The sequence below is a fragment of the Narcine bancroftii genome, chromosome 10 (genome assembly GCF_036971445.1).
Source record: "Narcine bancroftii isolate sNarBan1 chromosome 10, sNarBan1.hap1, whole genome shotgun sequence".
NCBI classification, from domain to species: Eukaryota; Metazoa; Chordata; class Chondrichthyes; order Torpediniformes; family Narcinidae; genus Narcine; species Narcine bancroftii.
In genome coordinates this window covers 69,642,983-69,662,495 of record NC_091478.1, presented here as the reverse complement: position 1 = coordinate 69,662,495, position 19,513 = coordinate 69,642,983, and the positions used below count along the sequence as shown (strand labels likewise).

Here is a 19,513-nt window from a genome sequence, read left to right as displayed (position 1 = left end):
GTTTCTCTCTAGATGTGTGATTGATTGGCACAGATTCCTAGAGGCATTATCCTCAGTGAAAATTCTACTCAATCTAAAGAACGAGAATTTTGTGAGCAAGGAAATTTGTGGAGGGCAATTCCATTCTAAAATTTAGTTACACATTGTCGTCAGTTTTTTTTTTAATATTTTAAATTTTCCATACATGTATTTCACATTTTGTTAATATATAATTCAGAAATTTTGTAATGTTGCCCTTTCTAATGAGATTTTCTACTTCACTACAAATAGGTAATGTAATAATTAAACCCAATTTTTCTCTTAAATATCCTCTCAATTGGAAATAACAGAAAAGAGATATCCCAAATTTATCCCTTAATTTGAAACGACATCAAGTGTTCCTGTTCATAACAGTCTTCAATATTCTTGATCTCTTTATGGGACCAAATATTTAAAAATTGATTGTTAATTGAAAAAGATATAAGACTATTTTAAGATAACACTGTCTTGGATGACACACTTCCCTTAATTAGAATAACATAATTTTTCTTATTCCAGATATTAATTAAATGTTTCAACAATGCTGCTTCTTTTTTGCCAACCATTAATTTTGGATGCCATTATATATAAAATCTTCTGCTAATCTCCCTCCTATTTTTCCCAATTCCATATTAACCCAAGCACGTTTTCTATCACCTTCAAAAAAAAAAGAGAAGCCAGTGTAGCGGCAACTAAATGGAGTCAGGAAGAACGAGACCAATTGGGCTCATTTGCACTCCAGTTGTTTATTGAAACCTCCTGCACTGCTCCTTATAAGGCTACAGATCAGTCCCACCCTCGCACCCTTGCCCCATGAGCATGTGGACCCGACCCAGCCGGCGGAGAAGATGACCCCAGTGGCGCCATCTTGACACAGTTATTCTGCTGCCGCGACCGTAACATGTAGAGCTGGTTCACCTGCCAGGAGTGATGTGGACTGCCTCACAAGCCCCTCCCCCTCCAGAACCGATGATAGTGTGCTGTGCCCCCAAGTCCTGTGTTGGTTTTGCCTTCGGGGACCTGCCCCTACGCTTAGCTGGCTGTAGGCAACCATCTGGCTGAGGTCAAGATTTGCAGGCTTCAGGTGGTCGGCTGTGAACAGTTCCTCCCTGATCCCAATGTCTAATGTGAACATGTTGCCGCACCTGTGGATTACCTTGTTGGTACCTTCGGAGGATCGCTGGGAGTGGGGGGGCAGTGCACACCTTGGCAAATGAACACAGTCAGTTGTCTTTAAGTCTGCAGGCACCAAGGTGGGGTGGTATCCATGGTGCGAAGGTGGCTGTGGTGCAAGGGAGCCCAACCTGTCCCTCAGTTTTTGCAGTGCTGCCCCTCCTATGTGTCTGTGCCCTTGGTGGCAGGGAGGAATTTTCTGTGGAGAGTCAAAGGGGCTCTGTATACCAACTCGGCCTGGAGGTCCTCCTAGGGTGCTGTCCGGATGCCAAGGAGCACTCAGGGGAGCTTGTCCACTCAGTTGGGTCTGGTCAAGCAGGCCATGAGCACTGACTTCAGGTGGCAGTGGAAACGTTCTACCAGGCCTTTGGACTGTGGGTGGTAGGCAGTGGTGTGGTGGAGATTCGAGCCGAGGAGGGAGGCAAGCTGTGTTCACAAAGCCGAGGTGAATTGTGCCCCCCTGCCCATAGTGATATGGCCCAGTATCCCAAACCAGGATATCCAGTGTGAGCACTGCCCTGGTGCAGGAGTCTGCAGACGTGTCTTTGAGGGGGATGGCTTCTGGCCATGTCGTGGCTCAGTCGATCACTGTGAGGCGATACCGGACTTCCCGTGAAATGAGCAGGTGACCGACGATATCGACATGGATGTGGTTGAATTATTGGCTGGGTGGGTGGTTCAAACTGCTGGACAGGAACTTTTGTATGTCTGTGGACATTGGAAGTCTGGCAATGTGTGCAAGTGAGGGCCCACTCAATGGCCTGTTTTCGTAAGCCATGCCATACAAACCATGCAGTGATCATGCGTGCTGTGGTCCTGATGGATGGGTGCGAGGGATTGTGGGTGGAGTGGAAAACCCATCATCTCCATTGACCCAGAATGACTGGTCGGGGCTGGCATCCCACTGCATCCACAGTCTGGCAAGAGGACATCTTTGATGCGGAGGCCAGTGATGGCTGTGCGAAAAGCCTGAGTCTCCCGTGCAAGCTCAGAATAGTCTTGGACTCCTGCCAACGACTGGATGGCTGACTTTGAGAGGGCGTCTGCGACTACATTCTCCTTGCCATAGAGGTATTGAATGTTGGTGGTGAATTCCAAGTCAGATGCCAAGTGGGGTTGCTGGTGTGCTGACCATGGGCTGGAAACTTTTGAAAAGGTGTAGGTGAGGGGTTTGTGGTTGGTAAACATGGTGAAAAGCCTGCCTTTGAGGAAGTAACAGAAGTGCCTGACCACGAGGTAGAGGACTAGGAGTTCTCAGTCAAAAACACTATTTTAACTCACGTTGTTTCAAATGACGGCTGAAGAAGGCCAGTGGCCTCCATGTCCATTGACCAGCTGTTTGAGTACGCCCCTTATTGCTGTGGCCTTTGAGGGTCAGGGAGGTGGGAACGTCTGTTATGGGGTGAACCAGTGATATGGTGTGGGCTAGGGCCTCCTTGGTCCTTTCAAAAATGTGGCTGCCTCCTCGCTCCAGGCCAAGTCCTTCAGTTTGGAGGTCATCAGGACAAAGAGGGGGCGCATGATTCATGCAAAACAAGTATAAAGTGATTGTAAAAATTGACCATGCCAACAAATTCCTGAAGGCCCTTGAGCGTGTTGGGTCTTGCGAACTGCTGAATAGCCTCCTCCTTCTGTGGCAATGGTGTCACTCTGTCCCTGGTGATCCTGCAGCCTAGGAAATTGATCATCTCCTTGCTGAACAGGCACTTTGCTGGGTTCACCGTGAGGACAAAGACAGCCAGGTGGGAGTAGAATTTGCGTAGATGGGTATTGTGTTTCTGGTGGTTCCTGCTGGCGATGAGGATGTTGTCCAGGTAGGTGAAAACAAAGTCCAGATCTCTTCCCACTGCATCCATGAGGCGTTGGAAGGTCTGCACTACATTTTTTAAGTCCAAAGGCACGCAAAGAGTCCAAAAGGTGTGATGATGGCCGTCTTCCTGATGTCATCTGGCTGGATGGGGATTTTGTGGTAGCCCTGTAATCAAGTCAATTTTGGAGAAAACAGTCGCACCGTGTATGTGGGGGATTGGGTAGCAGTCTGGGGTATTTGAATCACTGAGACGCTGGTAGTCCCCGCGAGGTCTCTAGCCCCCTGTGGCCTTGGGTACCATGTGCAGAGGGGAGGCCCACGGGCTGTCAGACGATCCCCAGATCCTCCATACATTTGAACTCTTCCTTGGCCAGCTGCAGCTTGTCTGGGGGAAGGTGTCTGGTCTTCACGTGGGGGGTGGGGGGCGGGGGGGGGGGGTGAGCCCTGTGTCAAGATGTGGTCTCAGCATCGTGGACGTGATCTGGGGTCTGAGGATGGAGGAAAATTCGGTCAAAGTGCTACTGTACTTGTCGGTGTGTTTGGTGACTGGTTCTGTGTGCTGGTGGCAGTAGGCTGGATTTTCTGGAATGTCTGGGTGTGCACAAGACATTTAGCTTTGAGGTCCACATGCAGGCTGTGAGCTCGATGGAAATCTGCGTTGAGGAGTGGCTTCTCCACCATGGCCAGTGTGAAATCCCAGCAGAAGGTCTTGTCACTGAGGTGTATCAGCACTCGTTGCATGCCAAAGGTCTTTATAGGAGTATTGATGGCCACCCACAGGGTGGGCCCATGTGGTTGTGTTCGGGTCTCTAGTGGCATTGATGGAATGATGCTGAACTCTGCCCCCATATCGATTAGGAGTCAGTGGCCCATTGTCTTTTCTGTTTGCGTGGCCAGCCACTGAAGTCATTAGTGGCAGCTGGACTGGGGATTTCCCCGAAATGCGGAGGGCTGTTTGCATTTACAGGCTTCTGCTCCCTTTGCTGGCTTATGAAGGCATGGTTGATCCTTGCTTGTTTGGGTTTTGGGCTGCTGCTCTGACTGGGGGCATGTCAGCTGATTCATGGCAGATTCGTTCTCCCTTGGTGTGCCAGAGGATCTCCGCCTTCGCTGTGGTCTTGTGGGGGGTCGCTGATATCTGCATCCGCTAGCAGCAGCTGGTTGTCATCAGCCATCTGTTCCAAGAATGCCTGTTCAAATAGGAGGCAGGGCTTGTGGCCCTCTGCCAGCATGAGCATTTTGTCCACGAGGGCAAATGGCATTCTGTCCCCTGGCTTCTCTCTGGCATCTGGAGAGCCCATGGGTGTTGATGAGCAGCGCCTTCAATGTGGAATATTTACCTTCCTTCAGTGGGTTCTGCATGAGGTTGTCCACTCTGGCTGCTGCTTCTTGGTCCAAGGAACTGATGACATGGTAGTACTTGGTGGAATCTGAGGTCATCTGCTTTATCTGGAACTTGGCCTCTGCCCATCCAAACCAAGTGCTTGGATGAAGCATCCAGAAAGTCGGGGGTTTGAGGGCAACTGCACTGACTGCTGTAGTGTCCATATTGTTGAGTCCAGAGGTGTCTGGACCCATCAGGGTCACCAATGTAGCGGCAGCTAAGCAGAGTTGGAAAGAATGAGATCGGGTGTCAGTGGGCTTGTTTACACTCCAATTGTTTATTGAAATTTCTCGCGCTGCGCCTTAAAATGCTTTGGTAATCCTGCCTTCGCGCTGGAAATGAAGTCATGACGTTGTCCCGCGCACATACGGACCCAACCCGGCTGGCAGAAGATTACCCTGGCAGCGCCATCTTGACGCGGCTGTAACACGCAGAGCTGGTTTGCTTGCCGTCAGTGATGTGCAGCACCACACTAGAAATCTTATTTGAGCTGCTTGATAATAATTCTTAAAATTAGGAAGCTGTAATTGTCCTAATCATACTTACATGTTAATTTCTTGAATAGAAACTTTTGACATCTTACATTTCAAAAGAAATTTCCTTACATATTTATTTAAATATTTTTTTTTGAGGTAATGATATTGGCAGTTTGCAAAAGATATTCAATGAACTCTACTTACTAATGTTATAGGTACATTCATCCATTTATTTAAATCTTCAACTTTTTAAGCAGCAGGTAAATAATTTAATTCATACAGATTTAAAAAAATTATTATCTATTTAAATTCCTAAATATTTACTAGTAATTACATTTTTATGCCATTTAACTTAAGTATCTTTTTGACATTAACTATAATCTCTCTCCAACGGTGGAATGATTTCACTTTTATTCCAATTTATTTTATACCTTCAGATTTTCCCATATTCTTCCTATTTAGTATATACCAGTAATTTTCACAAAGAATTCTCAGGTTCTGATAAATAAATCCATACATCGTCTCCAAATAAACTAATTTTACACTCTTCCTGACCAACCCTAAATCCTTTTATTTCTAAATCATTTCTAATTGTTTCTGCCAATGGTTTTATAGCTAATATAAACAAAGCTGGAGGACATCCTTGTCTACTGGATCTTGTTAATTGAAATGGAACAGATATCTTTTCATTTGTCACAACTTTGGCTTTAGGCTCATTATATAATGCCTTAATCCAATTTATAATAATCTGCCCAAACCCAAATTTATCCAATATTTTAAATAGAAAGTTCCACTCCAATCTATCAAATGTGGTTTCCGCATCTAATGTCACTGCCACATTTAAACCTCTTTTTTGTGCTAAATGTATAATACTAAGTAGTCTAGTTACATTATCTGCTGATAATCTCTTTTGCACAAAACAAGTCTGATCCTTATTAATTAGTTTAGGCATAAATTTAGTTATTCTATTTGCTAGAATTTTAGCCACAGTTTTATAATCGGCATTTAACAATGATATAGGTCTAAGATGAATGTTTCAAAGGATCTCTATCTTTTTTTTGAATCACGGTAATTATTGCTATCAAAAATGATTCTGGAAATGCATGACTCATTGATGCCTAATCTAACATTTCCATAAAAATAGAAATTAATAGATCTTTAATTTTTTTATATAAAATTCAGACGGAAAGTCATCTTTTCCTGGAGATTTATTACTTTGTAGTGAAATCATTGCTTTCCTTACTTCCAACTGTGTTATTGGAGTCCTTAATTTCATCTGCTCCTCTTATCTCAATCTTGGTAAATTTATCTGAGATAAATATCTATTTATTTTACTATTATCTTTTATCAATTTAGACCTATATAATTTAGAGTAAAATCTCTTAAAAGATTCATTTACTTCTTGAGGTTTATAACTAATAATTAGTCATTTTAATTGCATTAATTATTCTTGAAACTTGTTGTTTTTAATTGCCATACTAGAACTTTATGCGATTGTCCACCCAATTCATAATATCTTTGTTTAGTTCTAATAATTGTTTTCTCTGTTTGATGTGTTATATTGAAGTTTTTTTTTAATCAAATACCTTTGCTTATCTTCAGAACTCTTCTTCTGAAGGTCTTTTTCTAAGATTGTAATATTTTTTCTAACTTGTCAAACTCTTTCATATATTCCTTTTTAATCTTAGAAGTAAAACTTATAATTCATCCTCTTAAGTACATTTTCAATGCATCCCACATTACAAACTTATCACTTACAAAGTTCAAACTTGTTTCAGAAAAAAATTGAATGTGTTCTCTAATAAAATCACAAAAGTCACCTCTCTTTGACAAAGGTGTATTCAATCTCCATCTATATACTAATTTCTCTTTATCAGACATTACAATTGTCATCAATAAAGGTGAATTATCTGACAAAATCCTTGCTTTATATACCACTTCCATTATTCTATCCTGTATCTGCGCTGAAATCAAAAATAAGTCAATTCTAGAATAAGAATCATGTCTATTTGAATACAAAGAATAATCCTTTTCTCTAGGATATATTCTCCATATGTCTATTAAATTAAAATCATTTAGCGTTGCACCTACATAGCGCGGCTCACCTACGCAGTGAGCGAACCAGCCCCGGCAGTCATGGACAGGGAAACAACCAATGGCATCTAGTGGGATTTTAGATGCTGGGCGAGCCTTGCAACGGAACCCCACATAATTTCCGCCCTGCTGGGCGTGGGGGTTAAAGGGAAAGGGTGCAGGTGTTTGAATTGCGGATTTTGGTTTAAAACCATAAAAATCCCTCCCTATTCCCCATCTAGTGTTGTTTAAATTATACACCTTTCCTTCCCCCCCCCCCCCCTATTTTGTGGATTGTGACCAAGGTCACAATTACACGTGATTCGTAGCAGTTAGTACCTTACCTCTACCCCAACCCTCTTGATACATTTAACATATGTTCTTTATACAACTAACATATTAAAAATAAAAAGGAAAAAATCATTACTACAAATAGCCTTGTTACTCTTTCCTCTGTTTATGTCTGAAATTCTGGAAGTTGTTTCACATAATCTTCTGCTTCCATTGAGTTGATTGAAAAATTAATTTTGTCCACTTGGAAGAGAAATTGTCCAAGTTGCAGGATATCTCAATACAAATTTATATCCCTTCTGAGAGACCCTTTTTTGCCACATTAAACTCTCTTTTCAGCAAATCTTCATATATCCAGGTAGAATAAGACATTTTCTCCTTGCTATGAGGGCCTTGCCTATCTCTTGCTCCTTGCATCACAAGCCTCAAAACATTTTCTCTATCTTGATAGCGAAGAAATTTAATCAATACTGAACACAGCCACTGTAAAAAATCTAACAGCATCTTCTTGCTCTAATCCTTCCTTAATTCCCACTATTTTAATATTGTTTCTCCAACTAAAATTTTCCAATACATCCTGTTCTTGTTGAAGTTTGTGCATCTCCACATCCAAAGCAGTAGTATTACTTTCCACTCAAGTTAAATTGTAACATATCCGTCTTATCCAATTTTTTCTTGATTGTATTCATTGACTCTAACTTCTTTAAAATCTTTCCTCATTCCACTCAATAGAGCAATATTTATATCTACTTTCCTCCTTCTACTTAAAGATCTTGCTTCTTTCCATGTCTCCTCTTCAGATAATTGCATTTTTCTTCATCTTCCCTGTTGCTTGCAGATTTTTCTGAGCCCAACTCAACCTCAGATATCATTACAGTGGGCCCCTGTCCACTGCATATGCGTGATCTACTTCCAGGTTCTTGTCCAGTTCTTTCTTTGACGCCATACTCCCATTGCTTCGGGCAGGTGCCAGTAGGCGTCTCCACTTTGAGATCACTCACCTTGGGATCCACTCGGACTGCAGTCCGCTGCTTCAGACATTGTAGACCCTCCAGTCTGCTCTTCTCGTCGGGCTCGAGGTAGGTCTGAAGCTTTTTTTTAAATCCTTTTTTCCTCTTTTTGGAGTCATGCTGTAAAATGTTGCTTCTGTGTTTAAAAACACTGATAAGTTTCCTGCCTTTTTAAATCTTTTTAAACACATTTTAAATTAATAAATCAGAAGAGTCGAGTTTTCATGTACTAACACCACGTTATCACGTGATGTCCCCCCATCAGAGGTTCTTAACTGCAATTTGTCGCTACCTAATAATGCTGAAATTAAGTAGCTCGAGTGAATACCAGTAACTGGAAATTTGGTTGTCAATTGGCTAAAAACCTGGGATTCAGGTTGTATAAATTTACTAACACATGACTGAGATTCTATTAGTGTGAAGTATGTGAATTTAATAAGGAAATTTGTAAAAAGTTGATTTCATTTTGGAATTTTTCAATCTTGTGCTATCATTGTCATTTCCACAGAATGGGAGCAAGGAAATTCAGTGAAACAAGGGAAACAGTATTACTTGGTATTGGCTCACTGGTAACAAGGCAAAGAATATCACTGTGTCTGTAGAGCCATGAGGAGCGTCAGTGCAGGGAATGGGCCATGGTCATTGTACATGTGTCAACAAAGTAGGTAGAAAAAGAATCTAATGCTAACGGTAGATTTCAATGAGTTAGATAAGAGTTTTAAGGAATTATTCTTGGTGTTATGTGCTCTCAAATAGTGCAGATGAAAAGAATGGTGATTCTGGATTCCAGCACCAGTGGAATCACTTCTGGTCAAGGTAGGATCTGTATGTGAGGCAATGTACAGAATGGACAGTTCTCAAAGGGGTTCAGGAATGAAAACATCTGGGGTAAATCTACTTAAATACAAAAGGGACAGGACAGGTTGAGTAAACATCTTTTCAAAAAAATCACAAGATACTGGGATTTACAAAAAGGTGTGGAGTACAAGGCCATGAATATTGTGATTACCCTTTACACACATTTGTTTGACCAAAAATGGTAGAATACAGAACAGTACAGTCCTGGAACGGGGCCTTGATGTGTCCAGCTTTGAGGACTGCACTTTAAAGGAAATTTGATGATCTTAAGAAGAAGGCAGAAGGGAGAAAGAATTTGCTACCATGTTTTAATGGACTGAAGTATTTAGTTATGTCGATAGCCTGGGGAAGCTGGAATGATTCTTTGAAAAGTGTTTGAGGGTATCTGATAGGAGTATTTTAAAATGGGAAGGGTCCAGGCAGAGTCAATTGAGGAAAAACTTTATATTAAGGAAAATATTAAAACCAGAGATGTGGAACAAAGGTAATTGGCAAAAGAACCAAAAGGAAAAACTTGTTTAAGCAATAAATATTTAATACTTCTGAAGGGAAATGGAGGCAAAATATTTTTGGTATTCAAGTAAGAAGTACTTGAAATAAAAAAATATAAGCCCTTAGGAGGAGGACATGTAGAATGAGAAAAGTCGCTCAAATGAGATGCTGAGGGACCATACACCTGCCTGCATTGATGCGATGGTGGTGAAGCGGGTTAGTGTTCATGGTGGTCCACTTATCGCAGGATCACTCCTGGAGCCTGCAGATCGAGGCAACTGTGAGGAAAGCAAGCTCTACCTTTTTAAGAAGTCTGAAGTGATTTGGCATATAGTCAAATACTCTTAAACTTTGACAGGTGCACTATGGAAAGAATACCGACAGGTTGCATCATGGCCTAGTTTGGTCATTCAAATGCACAGGAACACGGGAGGCTGCAGAAAGTTGCAAACATAGCCAAGTGCATCACAAGCTTCTACCTCCTTTCTATATGGGATGCTGCATCACATAGAAGAAAGCAGCTAACATCATAGCTACATTTTTTAAAAATTTAGATACAGCACAATGGGCCTTCTGGCCAAATATACCCATATGAACAATTAAACTACTAACCCTGGAACATGAGAAAATTGGAGCACCCAGGGATAATCCATACAGACACAGGGAGAACATGCAAACTCCTTAGACAGTGGTGGATTTCAACCCAGGTCACTGGCGGTCTAACAGCCACTACACTATGTTATTCCATTACCCTGGCCACAAGCTCTTCAAGCCGTCACCTTCATGAGGGTTTTTTTTTTAAAGTGTTAAGTCCACCACCTCTAAGAACAGTTTTTTCCCCCCAACACCCCAGGGTCTTGAACCTCCCCTTAGTTACCCTAACCATAAAGTACTCCAGAACCACGAAAGGCCCTATCGACTCTATTGTACTATTTCATTTACTATAACTGAATCTGTATTCATCTGTCTTTTATATTTATTATCTCTTTCCATACTGGGGAAATTTGATGGATACGATTGTTAACAAAAGTGCCTGTTTGGTTACAGCAAGTATGAATATTGATGCATATACATTGTACTTGTACACAGCAATAAACTTGTTATCATTTACTTGCCTGAACTGTCAAAAGAAATATTTGGGCTGCAGATTGATTCCAACTAATTAAAGTCAAATTGTTTCTCAAACAAACAAAGGTAACCAGGAAACTAACCCAGGGTGAGACTAAACTTTAATTAGAGGTTCACTATATCATATTCCACCAGTGTAGTCTGGAAGCCAGCGGCTTGAATTCTCCAATTTCAGGTAAACCCACAACGTCTGTTACTTTCTCTCCTGATACACCCTCTTTTGAATTCAACATCCCCAACTCCCATGACCCAATTTCTTTACCCTCTCCCACCTGGTTCCATCTGCCTGTCACTCACATACTCAAACCATTGGGCCTCTTATCCCCTGGCCCGACTGTTCCATCTGCCTACCATCACTCCTTTATCTTATTACCTTCCAGCCTTTGTATCTGCACTCTTCCCTCGTGCACCTGGCTCCATCAACCCATCCTTATCTGGATCCAACTCCTGCATCATCCTGACCTTTACCTTGTTATATTGGCTATTTCTCTTTTATGCTTGGTCCTGATGGAGGCTCGCTACTCAATGTTGGCCATCCCTGACCCTGATCTCCAGCAGCTCGTTTTTTGCTTCAGGAAACTAATATTGTTATTCTGATCCTGACAAAAGGTTTGAAAGTTTCTTGCATAATTGACTATTTGGAAATGATAAATTTAAATTTTAAATTTAGACTTACAGCACTTCCATTTCAGCCCATGAGTCTAACCCTAATGTGCCATCCAATTTACACCCCATTAACCTACATCCCGGTACGTATGGAACAGTGGGAGGAAACCAGAGCTCCTGGATAAAACCCACACAAACTCCTTACAGTCAGCATGGGATTCAAACCCTGGGCCAATCGCTGGTGTTGTAAAGGCGTCACGCTAACCGCTAGGCCAACCATGCCGATATACTGAGAATTCTGGTTGTGACTAATCAGCTGCTCAGCACCAATGATGGCTGTCTGCCCGCAGTGGCTCACTCCTCTTGGTAGTCAGACATACACAATTTCTAATGAGTAACCTTGCTTGTTCAGGATGGGGATCTTCAAACGGTGTGTTTCTCGTTTGCTTGTTAATTGTTCACATCCATGACTGAATCAGGTAGGCGTGCTGAGATCGAATGCATTTGGCATGTTTCTGAATTATGTGGTGCTGCTGTTTAGGAAGTGAATATTGTAACTGCACCACTTTTTAAAAAAAAAGGTTTTGAGGAATGTAGAAGGGCTGTTAAGGATCCCACCACGATGGCAGTGGTAGAGAGCATGTGTTACATCCGATGTGAAATGCAATTCTACCCTACTGCTGGTCCACATAGCCCAGTTTTTAACCCTACTTTGTGGCTTTTTTTTTTATTAAGAGTAATTTAGTTCTAAAATATTACATAATGATGGTAAATTTAAAAAAAGGCTCCAGAGGCTGTAAATCTGCTGAAGGACCTGAAACAGTGATCCAGTTCCTTTCTACAGATTCTTCTCGAGATCCAGAAGGTTTGAACATTTTCTGTTTTATTTCTTTTACGTTTGGAACATTTAAGGCTGCAAATGGAAAAAAAAGGAGTAAATTCTGATGGTTTTTATTATTGGTTAGGTTGTTCCAGCCACCTTATTCCATATTTACACAACTTAAATACAGATTTCAACTAATTAAAAAGTTCAAACAGCAGGCATGTCACCACATTTAACTGCAAAGAAAACTAATTTCATATAATTTAAATTATAACCAGAATGGGAAAATGTTAAAAGCATTCATAATAATTAATATTTCACACACACATGATCATTTTCCAAAAAGATAATGTATCTTCAATAAAAGTATGCTTTTCATTGATAGGTGAGCTGAAACACAGATATTCAGAAGCCAAATGTGTTCTCTCCACTATAAGCCACATACAAAAATCCATCTTCATCTTTTTCCTTCTCATACAGTTGGCCCATGGTCAAACTAGGGAGAAACATACACATCGCTTTATTATAATACCCACTTTACTACCTTGAATAAAGATACACAATAAAGCCCTGGCATCTGGAATTCAAGCAAACAGCAAAGAAAGAGGAAAATAAATGTTAAAAATAAAAACAAAATAATAGAATTAAAAAATTTGCAAGTTTAAAATTGTAAAAGTAAATGTTCTCTGAAGTTACACATAAACCTTTGGTGAAGATTGGAGCAAATATTCAGCAAGCGGAGGGAGGGCCTTGGTTGCTCTTCCCTCATAACAGCTGTTCGAATAGTTTTGTATAACAGCAAAGTGTCGACCAGGAAGAAGAACTGGTTGATGCCACTCACCGTTAGGGTGTCTCCTTACTCCTGTTTAGTAAGAGTCGTCCCAGTCATAGGCTTTATCTGTAAACTTAAGTTGGGGGGGGGTTAATTATCTATAATGTTATTGTTCACCTTTCGAACAGCTCCATGGAGAGGGAGAAACCTGCAGATGTAGTGATGGTTAAATGTTTTCAAAGAATGTGACTAGAAAAAAATAAAATGCTTTAATGATTATATATTCATGCAAGTACAGTATTTTTGTCTTTTAAACTGATAATTGGGAACTGTAAGAGCAAGTCTCAAGCAACTGGAAAATATATATCCTGCAACTATTAATCCCCATAGGTGCCAAATACCAGGGGTTCTACTGTATAATCTTTTATATTTTAAAGAAACATCATACATGTTAGAAGCAAAAAAGAAAGTATACTTCAAACAAATGAGGAGAGCAGCTGGACCAGTCGGGTTAAATGGCTTCACTGTGAATTTTAAGATTTTAACAAGGGGGCCAATTTATGAAAGTGCTTGCAAAATTTAGTACAGTTCAGTAGTTTTAAATTGAACAGAGCACAGAAGCCAGAACTTGGTGAGCAGTGGTAGATTTAAAGGCAGGTTGGCCCAGCAGCCAATAACATTAAGGAAAGCTCAAATGGCCCGGCTATTGTAAGATTGGCCAGTGTGTGAGTGGAACTTGGAGGCTTTGGTTAGAGAAGCTTCAGTGAGAAGCTAAGTCTCTGGTGAATTTCTTTTATTCATAGAGTTTCTATTTGAGCAAGAATAGCAATGAGTTTGGTGGAGTGATCATCTTGTGAAATGTTGGAATATTGTAGCTACATCTGCATCAGGTGTATCAAGATACAGATCTTGACAGACAGTGTTAGGGAACTGGAACTGCAGCTGAATGACCTTCAGCTAGTACAGGAGAATGCGAAGTTCATAGATTGGAGTTAAAGAGGCAGTTACAACAAAGCTGCAGGAGACCAGTAGCTGGTTGACAATCAGGAGAGGGAAAGCAAAAGCAAGTAAGCAGGTAGTGCAGAACACCCCTGTGGCCGTTCCCCTCAATGACAAGTAGAACATTTTGGATACTACTGAGGGAGACCCACCAGAAGAAAGTGGTAGGGACCAGGTCTCTGGCACTGAATCTGGTCCCTGTGGATCAGAAGAGAAGGAGGGAGAAAAGGAGAGCATTCATGATAGGGAATTTGATAGAGGAGGAAATAGGAGACCCTGTGGCTGTGAGAGAGACACCTGGATGGTTTGTTGCCTCCCAGGTGCTTGGGAGAGGTACACCTCAGAAAGAGTACATAGCCTTCCAAAAGGAAAAGGTGAACAGCCAGAAGTCATAGTATATATTAGTACCAATGACAGGTAGGAAAAGGGATGGGATCCTGAAAAGGAAATATAGGGTGTTAGGTAGGAAGCTGAAAGTAAGGCCCTCAGGGTTGTATTCAGGATTGCCACTTGTGCCATGTGCCAGTGAGGGTAAGAGTATGATTTTATGGCAGGTTAAAGTGTGGTTGAAAAATTGGTGCACAGGGCAGGGTTTCAGTTTTCTGGATCATTGGGATCTTTTCTGAGAAAGGTGCAACTTGTAAAAATGTACTGTTACACCTGAACTTGACGGGGCACAATATTATAGCAAGCAGGTTTGCAGAGCTGTTGGGGTGGGTTTAAGATATACGACAAGAGAAAACATACTGGAGCAGGCAAGAAAGAAGGTTAGAGAAGACAATAAGCTGTTGGAATATAAGGGACAAAAAAATGTTTTTTTTAACCCGTATATAGGCTTCGAATTTTTAAAGAAGAGGAAGGAATTCAACACGGCGAAATCAATCTTGTGGAAGAAAGGGTATAACTTTATATTAAGACATCCAGCGGTACTCAAAGTATTCATTCCTGGGAAATGGAATAGACTGTTCTCGGACCCAAAGAAAGCCCAAGAATTTGCTGAACATTTGCAGGACAAGAGAAGAGAGGAGGAATGACAAGAAAATATACAAAAATATGTAATAAATATATAAAGATTTAAAGATGGATAAGAGAAGGGGAAGAAGGGAAAAAAGAAAGCTTTGTTATAAGTATAGGAAAATAGTGTTCTCTGGGGGGGGAGAATAAGGGTCACTGCGAAATCGGTTGACATTTGCAAGTTCACAAACCGAATGGAAAGGGGAGTTGTGGTTGTTGTCAAGAGGCAGGAGGCAATCCAAGGAGGGGAGGTTCATTTGGGGTTTAATGGTTATTGCTTGTGGGGATTGTTGGGGTATTTCAATGTCTTAAATGAATTGTAGTATATTGAGATTAAAAAGGAAAACTTAAAAATCAGGAATGGAAAAAAGGGATGGAGGTGGTGAAGAGGCGGAAAATAAGTGAAAATAAAGATACAAGACGGCTACGTTGAACTTTATGACTATAAACATTAATAGACAATAGGAGCTGGAGTAGGCCCTTCGGCCCGTCGAGCCAGCACCGCCATTTTACAGATCATGGCTGATCACTACATCAGTACCCCTTTCCAGCCTTATCCCCATAACCCTTAATGGAATATATAACAAAGTTTAAGTGTATCCCATTGGGAAAAAAAAAATCACATGTAATTTAAAAGACAAAGTTATAATGATTGGGGAAACCTGAGAACCATATATGGAACATAACAGAAAGAGCAGGCCTAGGACCACCACCATCTAAAATGATAAGAAGATAAACATGATCAGATTTAATGTGAATAAGTAGATGAAATGTCTTTTTTGTTTGTATTCCTTTTGTATAAAAATATTGTTTGATTGTATTTTAAATGTCCAATATTTACTGTTTTTGGAGGTGGGGTGGGAAGGGGGAAGAGAGGGATGGGGAAAAAAGATGCATCTGTAAATATATTGGTTGATATGGTTCATAGTGCGATAAATAATTACAAAAAAAAAACAGATTTAATTCATCCCAAAGATTAAGAAGTGTTCCAAAGGGAGGATGAGGCAACTGTGGCTGAGAATGGAAGTGAAAGACAGCAGGAAGGCTAAAGGGCATACAATATAATGGTTTTGTAAGTATTGATAAAAGTTCCCCTTAGTCTTCTACACTCGAGAGAAAAGTTCCAGCCTGTCCTTGTAGTTCAAGCCTTATTGTAACATTATCGCTGCTACTATACTCAATGCCCTAATTGATGAAGGTAAGAGTGCCGAATGCCTTCTTCACTACCTGTGTCTATCACTTCTATGGAAGTTTGCACCTGTACCCTCCCTCTGTTCCTCAATACTCTCCAGGGCCTCACCATTCACTAAAAATCTTGTCCTGGTTTGATTTCAATAGTACAACACCTCACTGTTGTCAGGCTTGAATTCCTTGGCCCACTCCTGTTGTAACCATAATTTACAAATTTAATTGCAAAAGGAATTCATTTATAATTTATGAAGAACGATCATAAACAATTTATTAGCATCTGAACCACCTGGTACCCAGCTTTAAAAAATATATAATTATGCTTTTTCACTGCCCAGAATGAAAACTCTGCAAAGATCTTCTGTGAAAGAATGTTCAGAAATTTCCTAAATGTGATGAATACATTTCAAAAAGGGAACTGTTAGGATACTGGATGAAACTATATTTAATAAAGATGGCACTGATGTGTCCAAACAAGGAAAAAAAAACATTTAACCCAACTCCTGGAGAAAAAACATGCCATTGCTACTTGCAGAAAGAACTTTCATTATAATGGCACATTCATTCTCTGGTACTGCTGCTTTTTAAGAGACGGCAAAAAGCAGAATTTGATTTCCAATTAAGGGACTATTATAATTCAAATTTGTTTTCAATTTATTATCTTAGTTTAAATAAAAAGTATCTTTATCTTTGCTTTTATCTATTGACAATGAATATTATTTCCCAAATCCAAATCACATCGTGGATGATTGCATGACCACTGAAGGATGATGATTTTCTCAAGAACTTTGGTCGTTCTTTCTTTTTCTCTTGTCCTAACTCACAGGTTGAATTCAATGTCAGAACGTGCTCTGTGAGAATTTAGATGCATGATTCCTGTGTATTAGTCCAATACTGAAGAACTTGGTAACCCAATATAAAAAAAAACAATGCTTGCAGAGGTAAACATGACATTGGAAAGCAGGAAAAATTCCGCAAGTTTTCATGGAACTCAGCAAGACAGGCAGCATCCATGTAAGGAAAGGGAGTCGACATTTTGAACAGAAACCCTTAATTGGGAATGGAGAGTTTTGGCCCAAAACGCTGAACATTTTTTGTTGTCCATGGATGTTGCCTGACGTAGAGTTCCTCCAGCATTTTCTGTTTCACTATGGTTGCAGAGATTCTGTACAAACAGTCGCCTTGAAAAGGTATAATTGAATTGTAGAATATTACCTTGTGAGAATATACATATTTTACACACACACACACAATGTAATCCACTAGGCATACAGAAAGCAAAAGAATCACGCAGAATCAAAAATGAGTTGAACCAACTGACTTTAATAGAACTCTCGTGTGCACTTAAATCCCTCGGAACTCAATTATGCTTGCAACTCACAGGACTTTGACGTCAGCTGCCAGGCTGTGGGCTTGCCCTGAACCCAGAGCTCTCTCAGTCAGATCTGCTGCAGACTTGACTACGACTCCGTGATCCGGTTAGCCTGTTGCTTGGGCAAGCTGTCACATGACCCCAATGCCCCCGAACTGGCATTAGGAAGTACAGAGTCCACATCCGTTTGGGTGGCCAACTTCATAAGCGTGGGGGTGGCACAGTCACAGAGTGTTCCAGGTCTGGGTGCACCAGCTTGAGGCGGTCACGTCAAGGATGCACATGCTTCCAATTTGACGCACCACTTTGTACGGGTCCTCATACAGCTATTGGAGTGGAGTCTGGTGCATGCCCCTACGGAAAAAAGCTGGACATGAACTGTGACCCCCCCCCCCTTCCACCCAAACCATCTGAGGTGATGTTGGCAAGCAGGCCTGAACGTGCAACCCAGCTCATAATGAGGGCTCTGGCACAGGGCTCTGGCACAGGACTCTGTGGATGTGACGGCAAGTGGTATGGCTTCTGGCCACTTGGTGAACCTGTTGAGAATGGTGAACAGATACCTTGCCCCTCCAAGAGATCGGTAGCCGGCCAATGATGTCCACATGGACATACTCAAACCTGTGTATTGGCTGGAAGGGTTGAAGGGGGGCCTTCACATGCTTTTAGACTTTGGAGGTCTGGCAGTGCATGCATGTCCTGGCCCAGTGCCTGACCTGCTTGTGTAGGCCTTGCCAAGCAAATCTATCTACCACCAGTTGGATGGTTGCCCGAATGGATGAGTGGGCCAAACCATGTAGTGCCTCGAAAATGCGACGATGAGCTTGGGTCGATGGGGATGTCCTCAAGTTTCAGGCCTGAAAATGCAGTGCAGTAGGTTGGCATTTCTTCGTCCAGCTGCTGTGCCTTAGCAAGCGCCGCATAGTCTAACCCTGGAGAAAGGGAATGCACCGAGAGTATGGAGGTGCGAGACAGTGCATCAACCACGACGTTATTTTTCCCTGAGATGTGTTTGACAGTGGTGGTATACGCCGAGATGCATGACAGGTGGTGTTGCTGCCAACCAAGGACCCAACAATGCGAAGGTGAGAGATTTGTGGTCTGTGAAGACCATGAAATACCAAATGTGCCAGATGGAGAGATAGAGGGCTAGCAGATCCCTGTCGAAGGTGCTGCATTTCAGCTCCGGGAGTTGCAGGTGCTGCTAAAGAACACGTGGTTTCCACTGACCCTCAATTAGTTGTTCCAGCACGCCACCAACTGCTGAGTTGGAAGCGTCAACCGTGAGGGCTGTGGGCAATCCACCCACGGGTGTACCAGGAAGGTGGTGTTTGCAAGGGTGTCCTTGGCCTGCTCGAAAATCGCTGCTGACTCCGTAATCCAGGGGATTTCCTTGGTCTTACCGAACATCAGCCAAACAGGGGTCACATGATTCAGGCCGCTGACAATAGGAATCAGTGGTAAAAGTTGATCATGCCCACAAATTCCTGTAGACCTTTGACTGTAATGGGCTTGGCAAACTGGTGTATGGCCTCGACTTTTGCCAGCAAGGGATCAGCTCCATGCCAATCGTTGTGGTGCCCAAGGAAATCAATGGCCAACAGCCCAAACTAGCACTTTGCGGGGTTGATGACCAGGCCGTATTCACTCAGGTGGCAGCAGTTGGCACAGGTGTGTCAAATGCTCTTAGTGCGAGCGACTGGCATCAGAATATCATCTAATTCGAAGGGGGGCGTGGCAAGATGGCGTAGGGAACAGACGTGCCTTCCAGACCTCTCCTGACTCTGATTTATTGTTTTGTCTTTAAGTGCCCGTTAAAGTTCTTTTAAAAGTTTATAAATAATAAGAGGTGTTGGATTAGCGCCTAATGGTTTATAGGCAAAAAAAAGTAAAAGAAAATATCAACAGACTGTTAAAAAACTACATTTTCCGAAATTGTCTGAGCCTACTTGTTTACAAGAAGCCAGGTCTCAACGTAGAATGGATGCAGAGGAGGACGTGCAGAGTTCGGCATTGAAGCTTTGTT

At 41.7% G+C, this 19,513-nt stretch overlaps 1 protein-coding gene across 1 annotated transcript in view; it reads right to left on the bottom strand.

The window, feature by feature from the left end:
* Positions 1-12,254: 12,254 nt before the first annotated feature.
* gabarapl2 (GABA(A) receptor-associated protein like 2) overlaps positions 12,255-19,513 on the bottom strand; it is a 42,626-nt gene continuing 35,367 nt past the window's right edge. The window contains exon 4 of the mRNA XM_069901276.1: positions 12,255-12,638. Coding sequence (XP_069757377.1) covers positions 12,548-12,638 — 91 coding nt within the window. The 3' untranslated portion in view covers positions 12,255-12,547. The remainder of the gene's footprint in view (positions 12,639-19,513) is intronic.